Consider the following 17731-nt stretch of genomic DNA (forward strand, 5'->3'; position numbering starts at 1 on the left):
TTGTGTGTTTGTTTGTTTATTTATTTATTTATTTTATTTATTCATTTAACACGGTTCCTAGCTAGGTTCCCTGGGCTCCCGGTACGCGTTAGCTTCGCGTCGGAGGTATGGCAAATTCATCACGCCCTCAGCGGACAACGATACCGTTGTGACCCGGAAGTGTTGTGCACTAAGGCTACGTGGCTGCTCAGTAATGGCAAGAACAGCAAACATGTGTGAATGTGTTTGTCCGGGTTGAAAATGAACACTGGCACAGCGTATATAGCATGCAACAAGCTGCCAATACACGCAGCCTCCTCTTACAGGTCATGGCTCAACATCCAGAGCTCATCACTATTTTGATCGCCACACTTTTCACTTTCTTCGCCGGCAAAATTTCGTACAGGTAAGTGAGATGATGTAATGTTCCAATTCGTTTCCCAAGAACTAGGATGAGATCACGTGAATCTCAAATGGTAAGATTTGATAAAGTTTTTAAGGTTTTGTGATTTGTTTATCTCTAGATCTGTTATCTTTTGAAAGCATATGGAAGCTGAACAATATTCTGTATCGTGTTTTCAAATGAAAAAATGTGAACGCAATATGGTCATTCTACTGTGTAGCATACATCATACAAATGTGTCGTGGATATGGACACACACGATAATATACATACACAATCGTGTCGTTCATCGATCAAAATATGAAAATATGTTGATATACATTGCTTGATGACAGCTGTTGTCTCTCTAAAACACGCCTTCTGATTGGTTCGTGGCCATATGTTGTGTTTTGAGAAACCAATCGAAACTCTTGTACTTTGTAAAGTTAAGCTGTCTGAGCTTATCGTCTTGTATATGAATAAGAACACATGACAAAACAGATGAAAACAGTGACTGTGGACGAAACAGCATTCTTGTGATGACCCTAAAGAATCCATACGTTCAGACTTTTATGAATTTTTAATTTTCAAAGCAGATTTATGAATGACAATATCAGAATGAACACTATGAAAGAAATTAGTTTGTGTTACTGAGTTGTGATTTTGTAAGGCCCTTCCAAATAAGTGTCATACCATATATACAAATTTTGAAATATCTTTATCATTTTCAATTTTGAAATTCATTGTTTTTGTTTGAAAAATTATGAAATTCATTATGAATCTGATAAGTGCTGTACTTATGTATGTATTGTATCCAATTCTTTTACATACATGCACCTTTGAGTAGATAGTCAATATTTTGAATGACGTCAAAGAGGATGAATAAAGTAAATAGTAGATATTTACTTTCGTTATAAATTTATGTTATTGTGCAAGCCAGCCTACCATCATTGAATTGAATATACAACAACACCTGTACCTATCTACACGGTTCTCTGGGGTTATGTACAACTGATGAACCTTTTTGGTTGATGAGAGGCAAGAACAGAGGGTCAAATGTAAACGGAATGTATCGGGTCCCGGTGAGGACAGGTTAGGGAATGGTTAAATAGTTAAAAATTATAACTTGAAATATATGTATGTGATCTGGGACAGTGAAAGGCTAGTCTAGTTCCTATACCATACAATGCGTTACGATTACTACGATTGTCTCCACTCATGTATAGCACAAAAATCTGTGCTACCCCCCGCTGGGCAAAGAGTAAATGATGCATGTCGGTAGTAATCCATCACAAATTGACAAGCAGTTGCAATTGGTTTGTTCCTTTAGACAGTTGCTCATTAACCGAACTCCACCTCTCCAGTCCGAAACTAAAATCATGCAAGGCATGATGATGTCATCATGATTGTTTATATGAACGCAGTGTGAGTTTGTGAGTGGAGATGAGCGTAGTAGTTGTAATGCGTCGTATAAGAACTAGACTAGTGATAGGTCCACTAGCATGAACAAATCTTGTAAGTAGTTATCATACACAGAGTTGGTCCAGTGATCAGATCTATACATGTACTCAAATTACTGTCACTAACATGAATGATTTCAATGTTCATCATTTTGTAGCGGTGCAGGAATCTATAATGACTACACTGAAGCAAATGAACCCAGGAGAATCTTTCCTACGCACTCACCAGTTAAAGAATACAAGTATGGCAATATGCAAGCAGTTACAAGTTTTATACATAACGCTAGTAGTGAGGTCTTTTTTATTATGTACTATGCACACTGGGATGGCACTTCCATAGATGCTGCTAAGGAATATGAAAAAGCTGCATATAAATTGGAAGGCGAGGTGAGTCAAAATATAAACTCATTTGCATTTTTACGTTTGAACAAATATACGAGGACATCGGATGCCGTCCGTCACACATTTAGCCAATCTTTGCCAACTAGATCAAGCATCAGTTGATCAATGTTCTGTGTGTTTTCGAATATACCCTGCACTAAGGCGCTGTTTACACAATTCCATTTTCAAATGAAGGTCGAGCTACCGTTTACACGGAGATGACAAAATGCACATGAAAATGCAACAGTTTGAAAATGCAACAATTTATTTTCAAAACAATCGATTTTCGGTGGCACTTTCAAATTGTTTTCAAACCAATCCATTTTCAGTAAAAAAAAAAGTCTATGTAAAGAGGTAAGAATGGAAAGATTCAAAAAGAGACTCATGTAAAAGACTGAAAATGCAACAATTTGAAAATGCACATATTTGACTTCAGGAATGATCCCCATCAGTGACATACTTACGCATGTGCTTAACCATTATGTTATGTTTGCACATGTACAAAAGCATCGTTTTCAGTTTTTTTGCCATCTTCGGTGTTTCCATGTAAACAACCAAAAATGTTTATTTGCCTGTAGTGTAAACATGTGAAAGTAAATAATTAAAATGAAAATGATGTTATTGATTTTGTGGTGTTTTGATTTGATGCAGCCAAAATCAAATTCTCAATGATAGTGTAATGGGGAATTTTGACAGTTTAAAATGATATTCCTTTTCTGTTACCGAGCTTTATGCAACACTAGCACAAGCAGTATAGCTGAATAAACTGTCAATTTGAGGATTAAGCCAAGTAGAACCACAAGATTGAGTTATTGAAAACAGACTAAAACTACTAAGAAATATACAACCCATAAAACCAACATTATAGCGTATTCTGAATGTACTAGACTGTAAGATACGTCGTGACGTTCCGCCCTCACCGGTCTGGCCGATGTGTGAGGGTACGTCACGACGTACCTTACAGATTATGAATGTACCAGAATCATTTACAGCATCCATATCAAGTGTAAAAAGTATACTGTTTCATTTGCTAATTGACCACATTAGAAAGGCCACATGCTTGGCTTGTAAATAAACCAATTGAAACAGTATATTTTTACACTTGATATGAATGCTATAAATGAGTGTAGCACATAGAGAAAGTGCTTTACTTTCGTGTTACCCAGTGTAAATATTATAGCTGCCATAGTATCAATTATTGTTCGACATAATGTATACTTGTTTAACTTTTGGCAGGTGACTTTTATCGCTGTTAACTGTTGGTGGCCGAAGGGGTCATGTCGGAGAAATGTTCCTTTGAAATTTTATCCAATGATGATGGCTTATAATACTCATTTTGAAGGTGTCCAGTACCATGGCATTTTGAAAGCCAAACATATGGTACAGTTTCTGAAAAGGATATGCAGTCCTGTTAGTTACGTGCCTGATGATGAAGAAATGTTAAAATTTATTGCACAAACAGAGGTAAGGAAAGAAAGCCTATAAATTAAGAATGTAACACATCATAAAGTTGATAGCCATAGCATTCATCTTGTCTGGTAAAGGAAGGAGGGGTTCACACCAACCTTCAAACCAATTTTGTTACTATTTCCGAAATTCAGCTGAATACAGAGATTCAGCTGAAATGTAACTAGAAAAAGAAGTATGTCAGAAATTTTGGAGGGGGAGGGGGTCTGTTAAGAAACTTTGGAGGGGGAGGGGGTATGTTAAGAAACTTTGGAGGGGAAGGAGGTCTGTTAAGAAACTTTGGAGGGGGAGGGGGTCTGTTAAGAAACTTTGGAGGGAAGGGGGCTCTGTTAAGAAACTTTGGAGGAGGGGGTCTGTTAAGAAACTTTGGAGGGGGGGGGGGGTTCTGTTAAGAAACTTTGGAGGGGGTCTGTTAAAGTTTCAGCAAGTCATCCCTTATTAGATTAGCCTATGTTTAAATGTTTCAAAAATGTTGGTCTGTTGTCAAATTCAAAGTTAAGTAAAAAAAGAATTATCTAGACTTCATTCGACATATGTATATAATTTTATATATATACCAGAATAGGTTGATGTAGTCAGCAAAATTTTTGTTTCATACTGATTTCATCTCTTTTTTATAGAGTACTGTTATAGGACTTTTTGATTTCACTAAGTCTCAGAGACCATCAGGATATCTGACCTATTATCAGGCAGCTCTGCATTCTCTGGAGAAAGATCCCATCCAGCCACTTCAGTTTGGAGTTATTACAAGTTCAAGTTTAGCCAATGCGTATGGAATCTGGATGCCAAGGACAGTCTTCCTCATCAGGATGCTGAACGGCACAATGGTCAGTACTTGCCTATCAATAATTGGTTGTGTCTACCCTTGATTTGTTCACAGGAGGAATTAAAACGAGTTGTCAATTCAAGAAATAAAAGCATTTTTTTGTAAACTTTGGGTTCTGGAGAGTCATATGATGATATTACACCACTTACATTACTTGGGATTGCTGAGAAAAGCAAACGTGTTCCGCATTCATTTTTCAGATTTTCTCCCATGTCATTGGCATGCATTGCTTCATGGGAGCTAGCCAACGTGTATATGCAAATGCAGAACATGAATATTCATGACTCCTTAGAGCTTATAAACCAATCATAAGACTAGTTTCATGTCAGGATTGAACTGTCATTTTGACTGTAACCAAAAAGACTGTTTAAAAAAAGTGTCATTAAAGCACTCTGCGAAATATGTGTATTTTCATAAATTTCGAGTTCTGGAGAATCATTGCATGATTTCACATCTCATAAGTTTTGCGTGATTGCCAAGAAACACTTATTTGAAACTCTATTGACATTTCTTGGCAATCGGGTTGCAAATTGATGTGATGCGAAATCATGAAATGACTCTCCAGAACCCTTAGTTATGAAAATACGGCTATTTCCTGGATGGGTACATGTTTGCCTTCAAAGTGTGTTTGACCATTATTATGGTAATTAGGTAGACCACATACTGTCATGTAGTGGTTCAACAAAGTAACACACATGTGACATTTTTTATTAAAAAATGTGTTAGAACCTAACCTATGTCATTGATTCACTGCTTTGTTTTCCTGCTAGATGTATCCACGTCGCGCTAATTTTACAGCGGAGGCCATCGTAGAGTGGGCCTATCACCACAGAGAGAAACTGATTCCATGGCTGGTACCCAGTGGAACTAAGAGTGTCAACTTATCTTCCCAAATCGCAAACAAACCATTTGTGTTACTGCTGACGTCAGATGACAAGAGTAAACAGTTCAATTCCCACGTCCAACAGGTTTGTCTTGTCCAACATCAGTATTGCCTTGTGTAAATGTGATTCATACTATAACAGAACTCCATGACATGTGAGTGCAAATGTGGCGTACGCTGGGTATTTGCATGAGGGCTTTGCAGTGTTTTCTACCAAAGTACACTCGTGAAAGTCCAGCAGAAAAAACGAGGAAGCATGAGTGCAAATACTCCTCAGTACCAACACTGGCACTCATGGTATTACTACATATGTTTAGCCGAAACAACAAATTTCTGTAAATATGACTCTATGTGATCACACACTCTCGTGTAGATCGAACGACCATCTCCTCATTTGCATGTCATTTAAATAAAATTGATACAAATATATCGTAATCTAGTAACAAATAAATGATTATAGATAACTTTTTTGTAATATTTGTAAGCACCCCCCCCTTCCTTTGCACTAGTCAAGTTTATGGTCCTTGAAATGATGTATCTTAAAATGATGTAATTTTGGACTCTAGAGTAATGAATATTTTTTGTTTTCATTTGCAGCTCAGAGAAGTGGCACTCGATTATTATAACTGTAATAACAGTGAAAAAATACTTGCAACGATGGAACTTCTCGCTGCAATACGAGAAAAAGAAAATGAGATATCACAGGTCAAAGTTCAAACAGAATTTAGTAAACCTCTATATATGTCATCTTCACGATTGTCACCATCATCGTCGTCGTCATCGTATCGTAAAACATTCACAAGAAGTCTACCATGTTGTAATTCATTCATCAACTCTACCTCAGGGAGTAATTCCCCCATTAACACTAATTACGACATTTGTGATGTTTGCATCGAAAACAGATCAAAATCGCCATTTTTGCCAAAATGGTGTCAATTTCAGAATATAAACTATATTTTAGATAGCGTTTCATCATTTACAAATGACTTTATTTTTTTATCAAACGCTTGCGTAAATTTCCATAATGACTACAATGCAAAGATTCATTTCAGTGTCTGTTGTAACCATAGTAACGATCAAACATATCAACCCCATGATGTTCTTGATACAGTAACTCATTCTCATCATGGGAAACTCCAACACAGTAAAACTCAGGAAAAGACTGGAAAGGAATCTTGTCCAAGAGTCAGAAAACCAGGTGTGTGGAACTTACAACACTTGTCGTCTTCCGAAGTTGTTCCTCCGAAATACAATGCATCTGAAGCCGAAGCATTTAGACAGTTGAAATCTTCAATAGACTTCGGTGGACTTGGATGCAACACAAACAAAAGTTTGAAGTTCTTTGCCATGGACAGTGATGTTTATAGTGTGTACGCAGATCGACTAGGTGTCATGGTAACCAGCAAAACTCCAGTACTAGTGCTTATGGACATTAAGGTAAAAGTTGACTAATTCTTGGATGTTGTATTAATTTTGTACTTTTCTGTTGGATGTGTTCATGTTACAAAAGTCATTATGGTAGAAGTAGAAATCATTGTAAGGCTGACACATAAGGCATACATACCTGTAAAGCTTAATTGATTGACTTACCGCATCAACTATAATTATGTAGTTTGTATCTTCTACAGTATGTACAGTTTCAAAATACAAAATAAACTATGCATTGATTCTTCTCCCTTATTTACACAATGTAGCAAATGTAATAATCATTCAAAATTGTTGAAGTGCCTCTGAAAAAAGACAAACAAGACTCATTTTGGCAATTTCAGAAATATCTTATGAAAAGCATATTAAAATCCGATGTAGTGTACATGTCACGATTTCTATTTGGCTGTTACATTTACTGTCGGTTATTCTTTTGTAACTGCTCATTACATACATCTGACACAATACCATAGGTTTTTCCGAGCCACACGAGTGCGCGGAGTGAATTTAATCAACCAATGCGAAATGCATAATATACCGAAACATACGGGTACAGGACTTCAGAGCACAGACAGCAATGTTATCGTTATTATTTGGTCGTTCCCTTTCAGTTTCAAACATTTAGTTTTGATTCTGGTTGGCTTCTTGTCAGTACGAGATTGGGAAAACCTTTGGTATTGTGTCAGATGCATGTAATGAGCAGTTACAAAAGAACAAAAGATAGTAAATGTAACAGCCCAAAAGAAATCGCAATGTGTATACTACGTCAGATTTTAATCAGATTGGTTGCCGATGAGAAGTGTGTATGCACGCATACACACGCACACACGCACGCACGCACGCACGCACGCACGCACACACACACACACACACACACACACACACACACACATACATACACACATACATACACATACAAAGTACATACATGCCTACATACACACACACACACACACACACACACACACATACATAGTACATACGTGCCTACATATACACACACACACACATATATATATATATACATGAATGAACCACCTCATATATTGTAGACAACACTATAAAATCTATTTTAAGTCATTAAAAAGAAAAACATTTTTATAGTGAATTGGAAACATCTTGTGCAATTACAATGTAATAATTGGTGTACAAATTTTATATTTAGACTTTGATGAGGAATTGTCAAAATTGTAAACTTTAGTGAAATAAAATCATTTCATATAATTATTATTTGCAGAATGAGGTGGAATATGTCATGGAAGAAACATTTAACATGTCAAACATTAGAAATTTCATCAAAAGTTACACAGTTAGTGAGTTACCACGGCAACTGAGAACATCACAACAAAAGATGTCATGTAGTCATGGTAACGTCTGTATAAAAGAAGTTACAGCTGAGACATTTAAAGATATTGTGCTAAATATAGAGAAGGTAAGGAAAAAAACACTGAAATATTTCATATGTAGTCCTTTAAGTATGTATAGTACATTCTTGTATATCATCTACCTGTGTTTACAGGGAAAAGAACAATTTTAAAACCTGCACTCGTTGTAACTGGGACATTTTTTTCATCAAATAATCAAAGATATATTCACTATAAATTGGTCAGTTACTTTATAAAAGATAATGTGTCTGTTAATTCGTGGTCAATATTATATGTTGGTAGTGTAGTGGCAAGTTTCATTATAACCAATGCACACAACATATAATTTGATCAGCAGAGAGCTTTCAACTTCACACTGTCCATCACGTTCTCTCTATGATAGAGGGCGCTGTTTGATGTACCTTTATCCCTGTGTTGTTATGTACCTTTGTTGCAGGATGTGTTACTCATGTACTATGCACCATGGTGTGGTATTTGCAGCAGTATACATCATACATATTTGTCTATTGTTGATCTGTTCCAGTCTGCTGAACACCTAACAATAGCAAGGTGAGACATTCACATAGTAAAATAAGTTTTATTGGTGGAGTGCCACAAGGAACTGTCCCAATTTGTGAGTTACCTGAAGTAACATAATTTGTTCATTTTGAGAGGACGAGGTAGCTTTTCCACTTCCTTGACACACCCTCCCACCCTCAATAAGAGATTAAAATGAAAACGAATAGGCCATTACAGACTGCAAACAGGAAATTGAGAATACAGCGCTCTCGCTCAAATTGGGGGTATCATCACCTCAGAGTACCTTTTCTTAAGAGCTATGTTCCTTGGTATGCTGTAGAAGTGTAAATCAGGGATGTTTTTCATATTGTGCAGGCATCAAGGAAAGCAGCAGTGCTTTATGATTAACTGAGTAACCTATACCATGTATACCCCCCAAGATACATAGACAGGAAGTAGAGCGCCACCATGGCAGGTCAAGAAACTCATGAATGCACTCCCATGTAAAACGTCATATGTTGACAAGAATGCACTCCCATGTAAAACGTCATATGTTGACAAGAATGCACTCCCATGTAAAACGTCATATGTTGACAAGAATGCACTCCCATGTAAAACGTCATATGTTGACAAGAATGCACTCCCATGTAAAACGTCATATGTTGATAAGAAATGTTCATGTGTTGATACAAATGTCGCTAAGAAGTGTTTACATGTTATCAACAAAATGAAATTTATCATTGGAATGCGTTGATGAGTCCCTCATTCTGCACAGCTATTCACCTGATGTTGATTATTCAAAGTCGGAGTGGACCAACTGTAAATGTTACTCCTATCACCTTTCATATTTTTGTTTTCCACTTATTTACAGAATAAACGGTGACATCAACGATTTACCGTGGGAGTTCACTGCTACAGTCTTCCCTACAATCCTCTTCTATCCCGCTGGTCATAAGTCCTGGAGTTCAAAGTTCAATCAAGAACAAGAAATTACTGTTGAAAATCTCAGCGTTTTTATTCTAGAAAACTCAGTTAAACCCATCAATCTCTGACAGTTTTTTGTAGTATAACTTCCATGGTGTGTATGTGTCCAGATTTCAATGTTATTTTTTTTCCAAAGGCCAGTTTATATAAACATTTGAGAATGAACTTTTATGAAATTTTTGCTGTTGACGTTTTTAGATTGTTAATATGTGAATTCCAAAGAACTAGAAATTTCATACTAAGTGTGAAAGAGATGCATTGTTACCTGGATATGGGGTTTGGATGAAAATATTTAATAAATGTAATCTTTTGATGGGCAAGTGCAAACTCTCATTTCATATTCAAACATGAAATGACTTCATGGCCTAGATTTGTTCGGGGCGAGATCAATAGTTCAATGTAGGATAAAAATCAAAATTCTTATACTTAGGCCTCAGACCACACCACCCCCCACCCCCCTTCTAACTAAATTGGACAAAATTGAAAATTGTTTCAGACAGCAAACCTATTTCAAATCAGTATGTAGTCATATGAATATAAAGTCAGTATGTAGTAGTATGTAGTACTATGAATATAAAGTCAGTATGTAGTAGTATGTAGTACTATGAATATAAAGTCAGTATGTAGTAGTATGTAGTGCTATGAATATAAAGTCAGTATGTAGTAGTATGTAGTACTATGAATATAAAGTCAGTATGTAGTCGTATGTAGTACTATGAATATAAAGTCAGTATGTAGTGAGGAAAAAATAGTTCTTTTGTTGACACTACTGTATTTTAGTGCCATGCATTTACTATAATAGCGAAAATTCTTTCATTTCTCAAATTGACGACATTTATTAGAAAATATTTGTATTTGGGGTATAAACAAATCCATTAAAAGTAAAATCACTTTTGTAGGATGAGAAATAAAATGACTCACCACCCCACCCCCACCCTAGTAAAAGAATTTTTTTTTTTTTACCCTACATTGAACTATTGATCTTGCCCTTACTGTATTTGTCCAAATAATTTCTCAAACTTCACGTGTATCCGTTTTGAAGTGAAAACTTGAAATGTTGTTTGGTATCATTTGGACCTTAGACACATTTTGTAAATAACTTTATTTTATTTTATTTGGCAAAAGTAATTATGGATATTAAGAAGTTTTCCAATTTTGTCAAAGTGCTCTCGAAGCAAAGATCAAAATAAGCCAAAAAATGAACAGCACGACAGTTCAAGGAAAATGGTGATATACAAATGTCAAAGTTCAAGATGTCAAAAGTCAAAAGTACTTCTGAATTGTTAATTTATTCATTTTAGGTTACTTTGAAAAGAATTAATCAGTGATATCAAACAGGTAGGTTTGTGACTAGACTCTCTCACAGTCCTCGGAGCTTCGCATAAATAGCTAAAACTTGGGTTGTTTTGTATGTACCGGTATCTACTGCATAATTGTACTCATATACTATTATCCCAGTATCCCTGTACTGTACGTCCTCATCAATTACATAGGGCTAACCTTTTGTTGACGTGTTAACTTGGGCTTCGCCTAACACGTCAACAAAAGTTTAGCCCTATGTGATCGATGAGGGCAGTACAGGGATACTGGGATACTAGTGTACGAGTGCAATTATGCATAGATACATACAAAACAACCCAAGTTTTAGCTATTTATGCAAAGCTTCAAGGACTGTGAGAGAGTCTATTTTGTGACCCCCTGTCTTTTCAGTGGTGTAAATACTGAAGGTAATTTGACATGTTATGATTCGCCATGTCTTGCATCGAATGGGATGGCTTTAAAGTGACCATATGGATGGAGATTTGGCATTTATTTTGGATTTTTGAATTTATAAAATAATTTCATCCTGGCTTCCGACTTGAAAAATCAAAGTGATGCAACATATACCAAGTCTGTACAGCTGTGTTTGTAACTCAGTACATTGCAAAAAGCAATAACAAACCTTTTTTTTCACATTTATTAATCTTTTGCCTTTTATTGAGTTACAAACAAGGACTTGGCATATATTGTTTCACACTGATTTTTTTCAAGTAGAAAAATATAGTGAAGTTACTGTATCAATTGAAAATCAAAATTAAATACCAAATATTCATCCATATGGCCACTTTAATGTTGCATGACAAACATATGGTAGTCTGGATGCCAACGTGGTCTCTAACGAAACCACTAAATCATAACGATACCGTATAGGAACTAGTAGTATAAACTAATCATATGGTGACAAACACCATAGACTCTTAAACACCAAGATCTATGCAAACAACAGTAACTGTATTATGACAAGACAAGGGGTATTTAGAATTATATTTGAAATAATACTCCACTTTGCAGGTTCTGCCAACACAACAATATTTTATTTCTGATGCATGTGTATAAACCCAGTTATGTCAGGGTTTGTTTGTGTCAGTCATCCCCTGGGGTGGGGAGGGTGTACACAGACAATTACAGTTAAAAGGTAAAATTGTTATGAAGTAAGTTTACTGCAATACATAGCTGTCAGGTGCTAAACTGTATAATTGTAGGGTTTTGTACATTTGTTCATGTCATGTGATTTTACTATCAACATTAATCAGTAGACCGAATGAGTGATAAAGTTCTTGACTCTCATCAAAATGTACTTGACAACAATTCTTTTTGGAATGCATTTCACCAATGCAAATGGAGAAAGTAATCACTTTTTTGGTGTGTGTGTGTGTGTGTGTGTGTGTGTGTGTCTGTCTGTGTCTGTGTGTGTCTGTGTCTGTGTCTGTGTCTGTGTGTCTCTATGTGTCTCTGTGTTTGTGTTTGTGTGTGTGTTTGTGACACAAACACAACCATGCACACACAGTTTGTGTTTCTGTATGCCTGTATGTGTATGCGTTTGTATGTATGTATGTGTGTATGTATGTATGTATGTATGTGTGTATGTATGTATGTATGTATGTATGTATGTATGTATGTATGTATGTATGTATGTATGCATGCATGTATGTATGTATGTGTATTTGTGTTTGTTTGCTTGCTTGTATGTTGTTGTTTTTTGGCGAGCTTGTATGTATGTGTGTTTGCTAGTGTGTTTATTGTTTGATTAGTAAATGTGTGTGTGTGTGTGCTTGTTTGTTTTTTAGTGAGTTAATATGTGTGTGTGTGTGTGTGTGTTTGCTTGTGTGTGTTTATTGTTTGGTGAGTCACCATGTATGTGTGTGTTTGAGAGCAAATTACATACGGGGAAATGAGTTTTCCCCATTGTTTTGGAACACCTGTGAAAAAGCACACAAAAGCAGAACATCTCTGTCAAATCAGGGAAATTGTGAATACTTACACAAACTGAAATTTTTCAGTTTTTCCAAGGAAATATTGGGAAATTTAACGAACGCGAATTAACGGATTTTGTTCACCTGGGAATACTAGGGAGAAGGGGAATTTTATTCTGACACATGAGGTGTAAACTGTAAATACAAACATCTTTTGTATAAAAAGTTAATTAAAAAGTAGAGATTTGCAGAACAAGTTAGAGCTACCATGTCTTCCAGTGGGTACATTCCAGTACCGTAGTTTTTAGTAGATTTATAATTAAATGAATCTCCTGTGCAATCTGTATTCTAATCCTGTATTTAGTATTTAACGACATTTTATGACAAATTCAGACGAAAATTTTGGAATGTACTTTTCAGTAAACCAAATTAAGTATACTTGCTGGATAGTCTTTACTCTTAATGTTGTAATTTCTATTTGTTAGAGTCAAAATATTGACAGAAAAAGTTCAACATTTTCTCTGAAGTCATTAGCCGATTTACATCACGATCTGTGATTTCACTTTGCTCTCTCGCTATCCACTTGTAATGCTAGTAACGACAACCGATTAATTTAGCCACACTTCCAAAGGCAGTTATCAACATGCCTGTTTGTAGATATTTACATAATATTTACATAATATTTGCATAATGTTCGCTATATGTAAACTATGTCACTCTTGTGCTCATTTCAACATGGGCACATTTACTAATAGAAGTTCTGTGAATTAAGTCAGACTGATGTACGTTATCACTCCCCATTGTGACCAATCAGTTTGAGTACAATTTTTCACACCAATCACTTTGACCATACAATTTTCCAACCACATTAATCGGTTGCCGTTGTTACCATCACAAGCGAGACAAGAGAAGCAAAATCACAGATTGTTAAGATTCCATCAGCATTATCAGCAGCATTCAGTTGTTTCAAGTCATCCTAGATACATAAGTTTTTGGTTTTTTTGTTTTACTAATTTACCATGTTACAGAATTCCAACAAGATATTGGTTGGTTTATTAACAATTTGGCAAGATGTTTTCATAACTTTACCATCATGTATGTGCAATCAATGTGATAGTTTTGAGCTAAAGTTATAAGTTTTGGTATTTGTGTATAAATCCACTCCTTTCATGGCCATAAGGTTTTCATTATTTTCCTTGTCCAATGCCAATTTCCTTGTATTAATGCAGTAGAAATTGATTGTATACACTTCCAGTCCAATCGTCTTCCCTTTCATTTATTCACAAAATCGTGACATCATAATTATAGTAATATACAAGTGACATATGGGGCCTTGTGACTGAATGATTATTGACATAGTGGGCCTTGTCCCTGTAAGTAATAGCCATTTCTTGACATCGCAAGGTTGTCTTTTCACTAGGTATGAGACGAGGACACAAGAGGCCATTTTTTGCAGCGTACAAGAAGGTGACATAGGGGGTCTTATCACTGTGAGTATGAGACAAGAAGAGCTAGTAGAGGTGGTCTTTTCACAGTATAAGATGAGTAGTGACTTTGGGGGGCTTTTCATTTGGTCTGAAATGAGTAGTGGCTTAGAGGATCTTTTCACTTGGTTATTACTAGATGAGTAGTGACTTGGGGGGCCTTATTACTTGGTATGAGATGAGTAGTGACATGAGGGGCCTTTTCACTGTGTATTAGATGAGTAGTGACTTAGGGGTCCTTTTTGCTTGGTATGAGATGAATAGACATGAGAATAAGGAGCCTTTTCTCTAGGAATATGAGGAAGTGACAAGCCTTGCTGCTGTACAATTAGTGATGGGGGGGGGGGGGGGGGGTGTTTTCCCAGTATGAGATGAGTAGTGATACTGTGGGCCTGATGATAGACGAATATTTGTTGTCATGATTTAGATGTCTCAGATCCTTACCACCTTCTTGCCACAGGGTTTTATTAGTGTACGAACCAGAAGCTTGATTCTTTGCAAACCTGTGATTACGATTTCTAAAAATTTGCCAGTATGTTATTTTCACAGTTTAGACAAATGTGTTCAATTAATGCCTTTCACACCAACATGTATACAGGTCTTGATCCCTACAAAGAATGTACATGCTGGTTAAGATTCCCCATATTGCAATTAAGGTCTATTTAAAATTTGCTCAAATGGATTTTATTATCAAAAAATCAAAAACCAATTCTAAGTTCACCCCTCTGATTTAAACCTTAGCAATATTAGCAATATTCAGTTAATTTCATTAGTTTGAATATTTACATGTGTATGCATAGATGATGGCGTTGTCGCCAACATCCGTGGTGTATAATTGGAGTGAATTTGTAGCTATACCAGATGATCTTTATTTTTATTCAAATTAAATTACAAACATTTGCATATTGCAGTGAAATGAACAGCCTGTTATTGGACAAAAACAAGTTAAATGAAACATGCATTTTTTTGTTCATTCTTTGAAGCTTTGTTGTATTTGATTCATTATATTTTTTTTAATTGAATTGAATTTAAACTTCATCAGCCAATAATATGATAATGTATATTAAAATAAATACAAGACATTTGAAAATACAAACTTGTTTGATTGCTATTATTCTTTTATTGTGAGTGTACTTGAAAACAACATTCAAAAATATAGGCTTGCATAGCAACATAGCATACAATAGGCCATTCCAGACTGCGAACAGGAAATTGCAAATACAGCGCCCTCAATCAAATGTTTGGGTATCATCACCTCATACTACCTTTTCTTAAGAGCATTGCCCCTTGGTATTCTGTAGAAGTGTAAATCAGGGATGTTTTTTTCGTATTGTTCAGACATAGAGGAAAGCAGCAGTGCTCTATGATTAACCAAGTAACCTATACCATGTATACCCCCACGGTACACACAGACAGGAAGTAGAGCGCCACCATGGAAAAGTTTGCCTACTGTACAGTGTATATATGTTATCTTCCCTAAAGTGTTTAGACCTCCAGCCATCAACAGTAACACTGTACGTAATTGGGGTAATGGTATATTTAGGCTACTCTGATAAAGCCATGCTCAAAGTTATTGACAGTTCTGTGACCCAGACTATAATACTTGTGGGGGGGATACCATAATTTCCTGCCAGTAGCCCACCATATTACATTATGGACAAATTATAGAATTGTTGGACAGTGTGACATTGAGAAAATGAAATGAACAGTTCTCAGTAATGCCAGATTTGTAAAATTAATCATGTTACCAGCTGTCTTGAAAAGCAAACAAAAAGAAAGACTGTCATATTAGGGTTCGTTAGGGTCCGTGCTTGTTATGCGTGTCCACTAATCTTCACACTGCGATTTTAATAATAATAAAGTTCTTGTAACACGACCATGGGCTCTTGTATTACTTACAGGCCCTGTATGACTTACAAAGTAACATTTCACCTGTTCAGATCAACAGGCTTTGTCAAACTGTTCATCTATTGGCTTTACCACTAGGTTGCATACTGACATGATCATTCATAGAGATGAAAATGGTTGGAGTGAAAAGTATGTGCATGTATAGCGCCCTCTATGGCTGTTTTGCAAAGAATTTTTATTTGGGAAATGTCTTCTGGATCACTGGTATTTTTGTGAAGGAAGGAAGAAGGTACATCATACCAGATGTCTGTTCTACTCTACATTGATTGAACATTTGATTATATTAATTTCAAAATGATGACTGGGGGAGTCTGTTCTGTTTGGAGAAACAGTGAAACTAAATATTTGTCTGTGCACACCAATGTGTGTGGGCCTAACATGCAATAGGGGTGAGGAAACTCTGGTCCATATTCAGAAATGGTGAAACAATGCATTGCAGGCCTACATGCTTATGAGTAAGCAGACACAGGTCTGTCTACATGCAAACAGGTGAGCAGACACTGATCAAAAAGTGGTGAACTGTACATTTGTTCGTGCTGCAGACAGGTATATGCTTACAGGTGAGCAGACACTGGCTACATTTTGTTAATAAATTACCATACATAATTTGTGCAAGCAATTTCCCTGAATATACCCTTTGTTGTTGATTTTCAACATTACAAAAATACTGTTTATATCCTTATGAATCTCAAATAGAAGTTGAGGGCAGTATTCCTTAATGCTGGTTCTCATAACCCAACCAACCCTAAATATTTATTTTATTTCTTCAATCCGGCAAAATAAAATAAAAAAATTAACACATCAGGATTAGGAAAAAAAATCACATAACCTCACTGACTGTAAGATTGCAACACCATAAGCTCAAATCTGAGTGAAAATTGTCATTTATTGTTAAAATTTGGGAAATTTTAAATAAAACAATTGGTTCAAAGTCAAAGACTGTTAAAGTATGATTATGAAACGAAACTATCCCCAACATGTATACATTCACTTACTTTTTCAAGTTTTTAACCAACTGGCTGAACCATAATGTTTAACGTGTTATGATTAGACACACAGAATTTTAGTATGGGTGTCCTGACAGCAGGTTGGGTGAGTTACTGCTTTTCTATGCAACTAATGCCAAAGTAATGAACTTATACATGGTTTGAGTCTCCTCAAAATTCTGACAAGTACGAGGGTGAAAATGGGTAATTTGACACAAAACAATTTTATTTTTCATATTACATTTTCTGCATACCATTACCAAAGAAGTGAAAACTTTAACACTAACACTTGAAGTTTAAAAAAATACAGAAATTAATACATATAATATCATGTACATCAATGTAAGTCAAGATAAAATTATGAGTATTCAAGAATTCCATATTTTAATTTTTCTAAATATCATTTTACATTTGTGCTATCAACAACACAATCCTTCTGAAATCTCTGTA

The 17731-nt window shown here is 35.7% G+C and overlaps 2 protein-coding genes across 2 annotated transcripts in view; one reads left to right on the top strand and one right to left on the bottom strand.

The window, feature by feature from the left end:
- Nucleotides 1–17731, bottom strand: part of LOC144434878 (steroid 17-alpha-hydroxylase/17,20 lyase-like) — a 112868-nt gene that overhangs the window by 82118 nt on the left and 13019 nt on the right. The gene's annotated exons all lie outside the window — the stretch shown is intronic.
- LOC144435845 (thioredoxin domain-containing protein 11-like) lies at nucleotides 246–10166 on the top strand. Its single transcript, XM_078124482.1, has 9 exons — nucleotides 246–385; nucleotides 1980–2208; nucleotides 3439–3666; nucleotides 4290–4496; nucleotides 5266–5463; nucleotides 5976–6815; nucleotides 8041–8235; nucleotides 8625–8737; nucleotides 9558–10166. The coding sequence occupies exons 1-9, from the start codon at nucleotides 267–269 to the stop codon at nucleotides 9736–9738; spliced, it is 2310 nt and encodes a 769-aa protein (XP_077980608.1). The 5' UTR covers nucleotides 246–266; the 3' UTR covers nucleotides 9739–10166.

Source organism: Glandiceps talaboti, chromosome 5 (assembly GCF_964340395.1).
Source record: "Glandiceps talaboti chromosome 5, keGlaTala1.1, whole genome shotgun sequence".
Classification (NCBI taxonomy): Eukaryota; Metazoa; Hemichordata; class Enteropneusta; family Spengelidae; genus Glandiceps; species Glandiceps talaboti.

Coding starts and splice junctions, on each gene's coding strand:
- LOC144435845 (XM_078124482.1), top strand. CDS start 267: ATGCAACAAGCTGCCAATACACGCAGCCTCCTCTTACAGGTCATGGCT. Junction 6,816..8,040: donor TAGTGCTTATGGACATTAAG/GTAAAAGTTGAC, acceptor TATTATTTGCAG/AATGAGGTGGAATATGTCAT. Junction 8,236..8,624: donor TTGTGCTAAATATAGAGAAG/GTAAGGAAAAAA, acceptor CCTTTGTTGCAG/GATGTGTTACTCATGTACTA.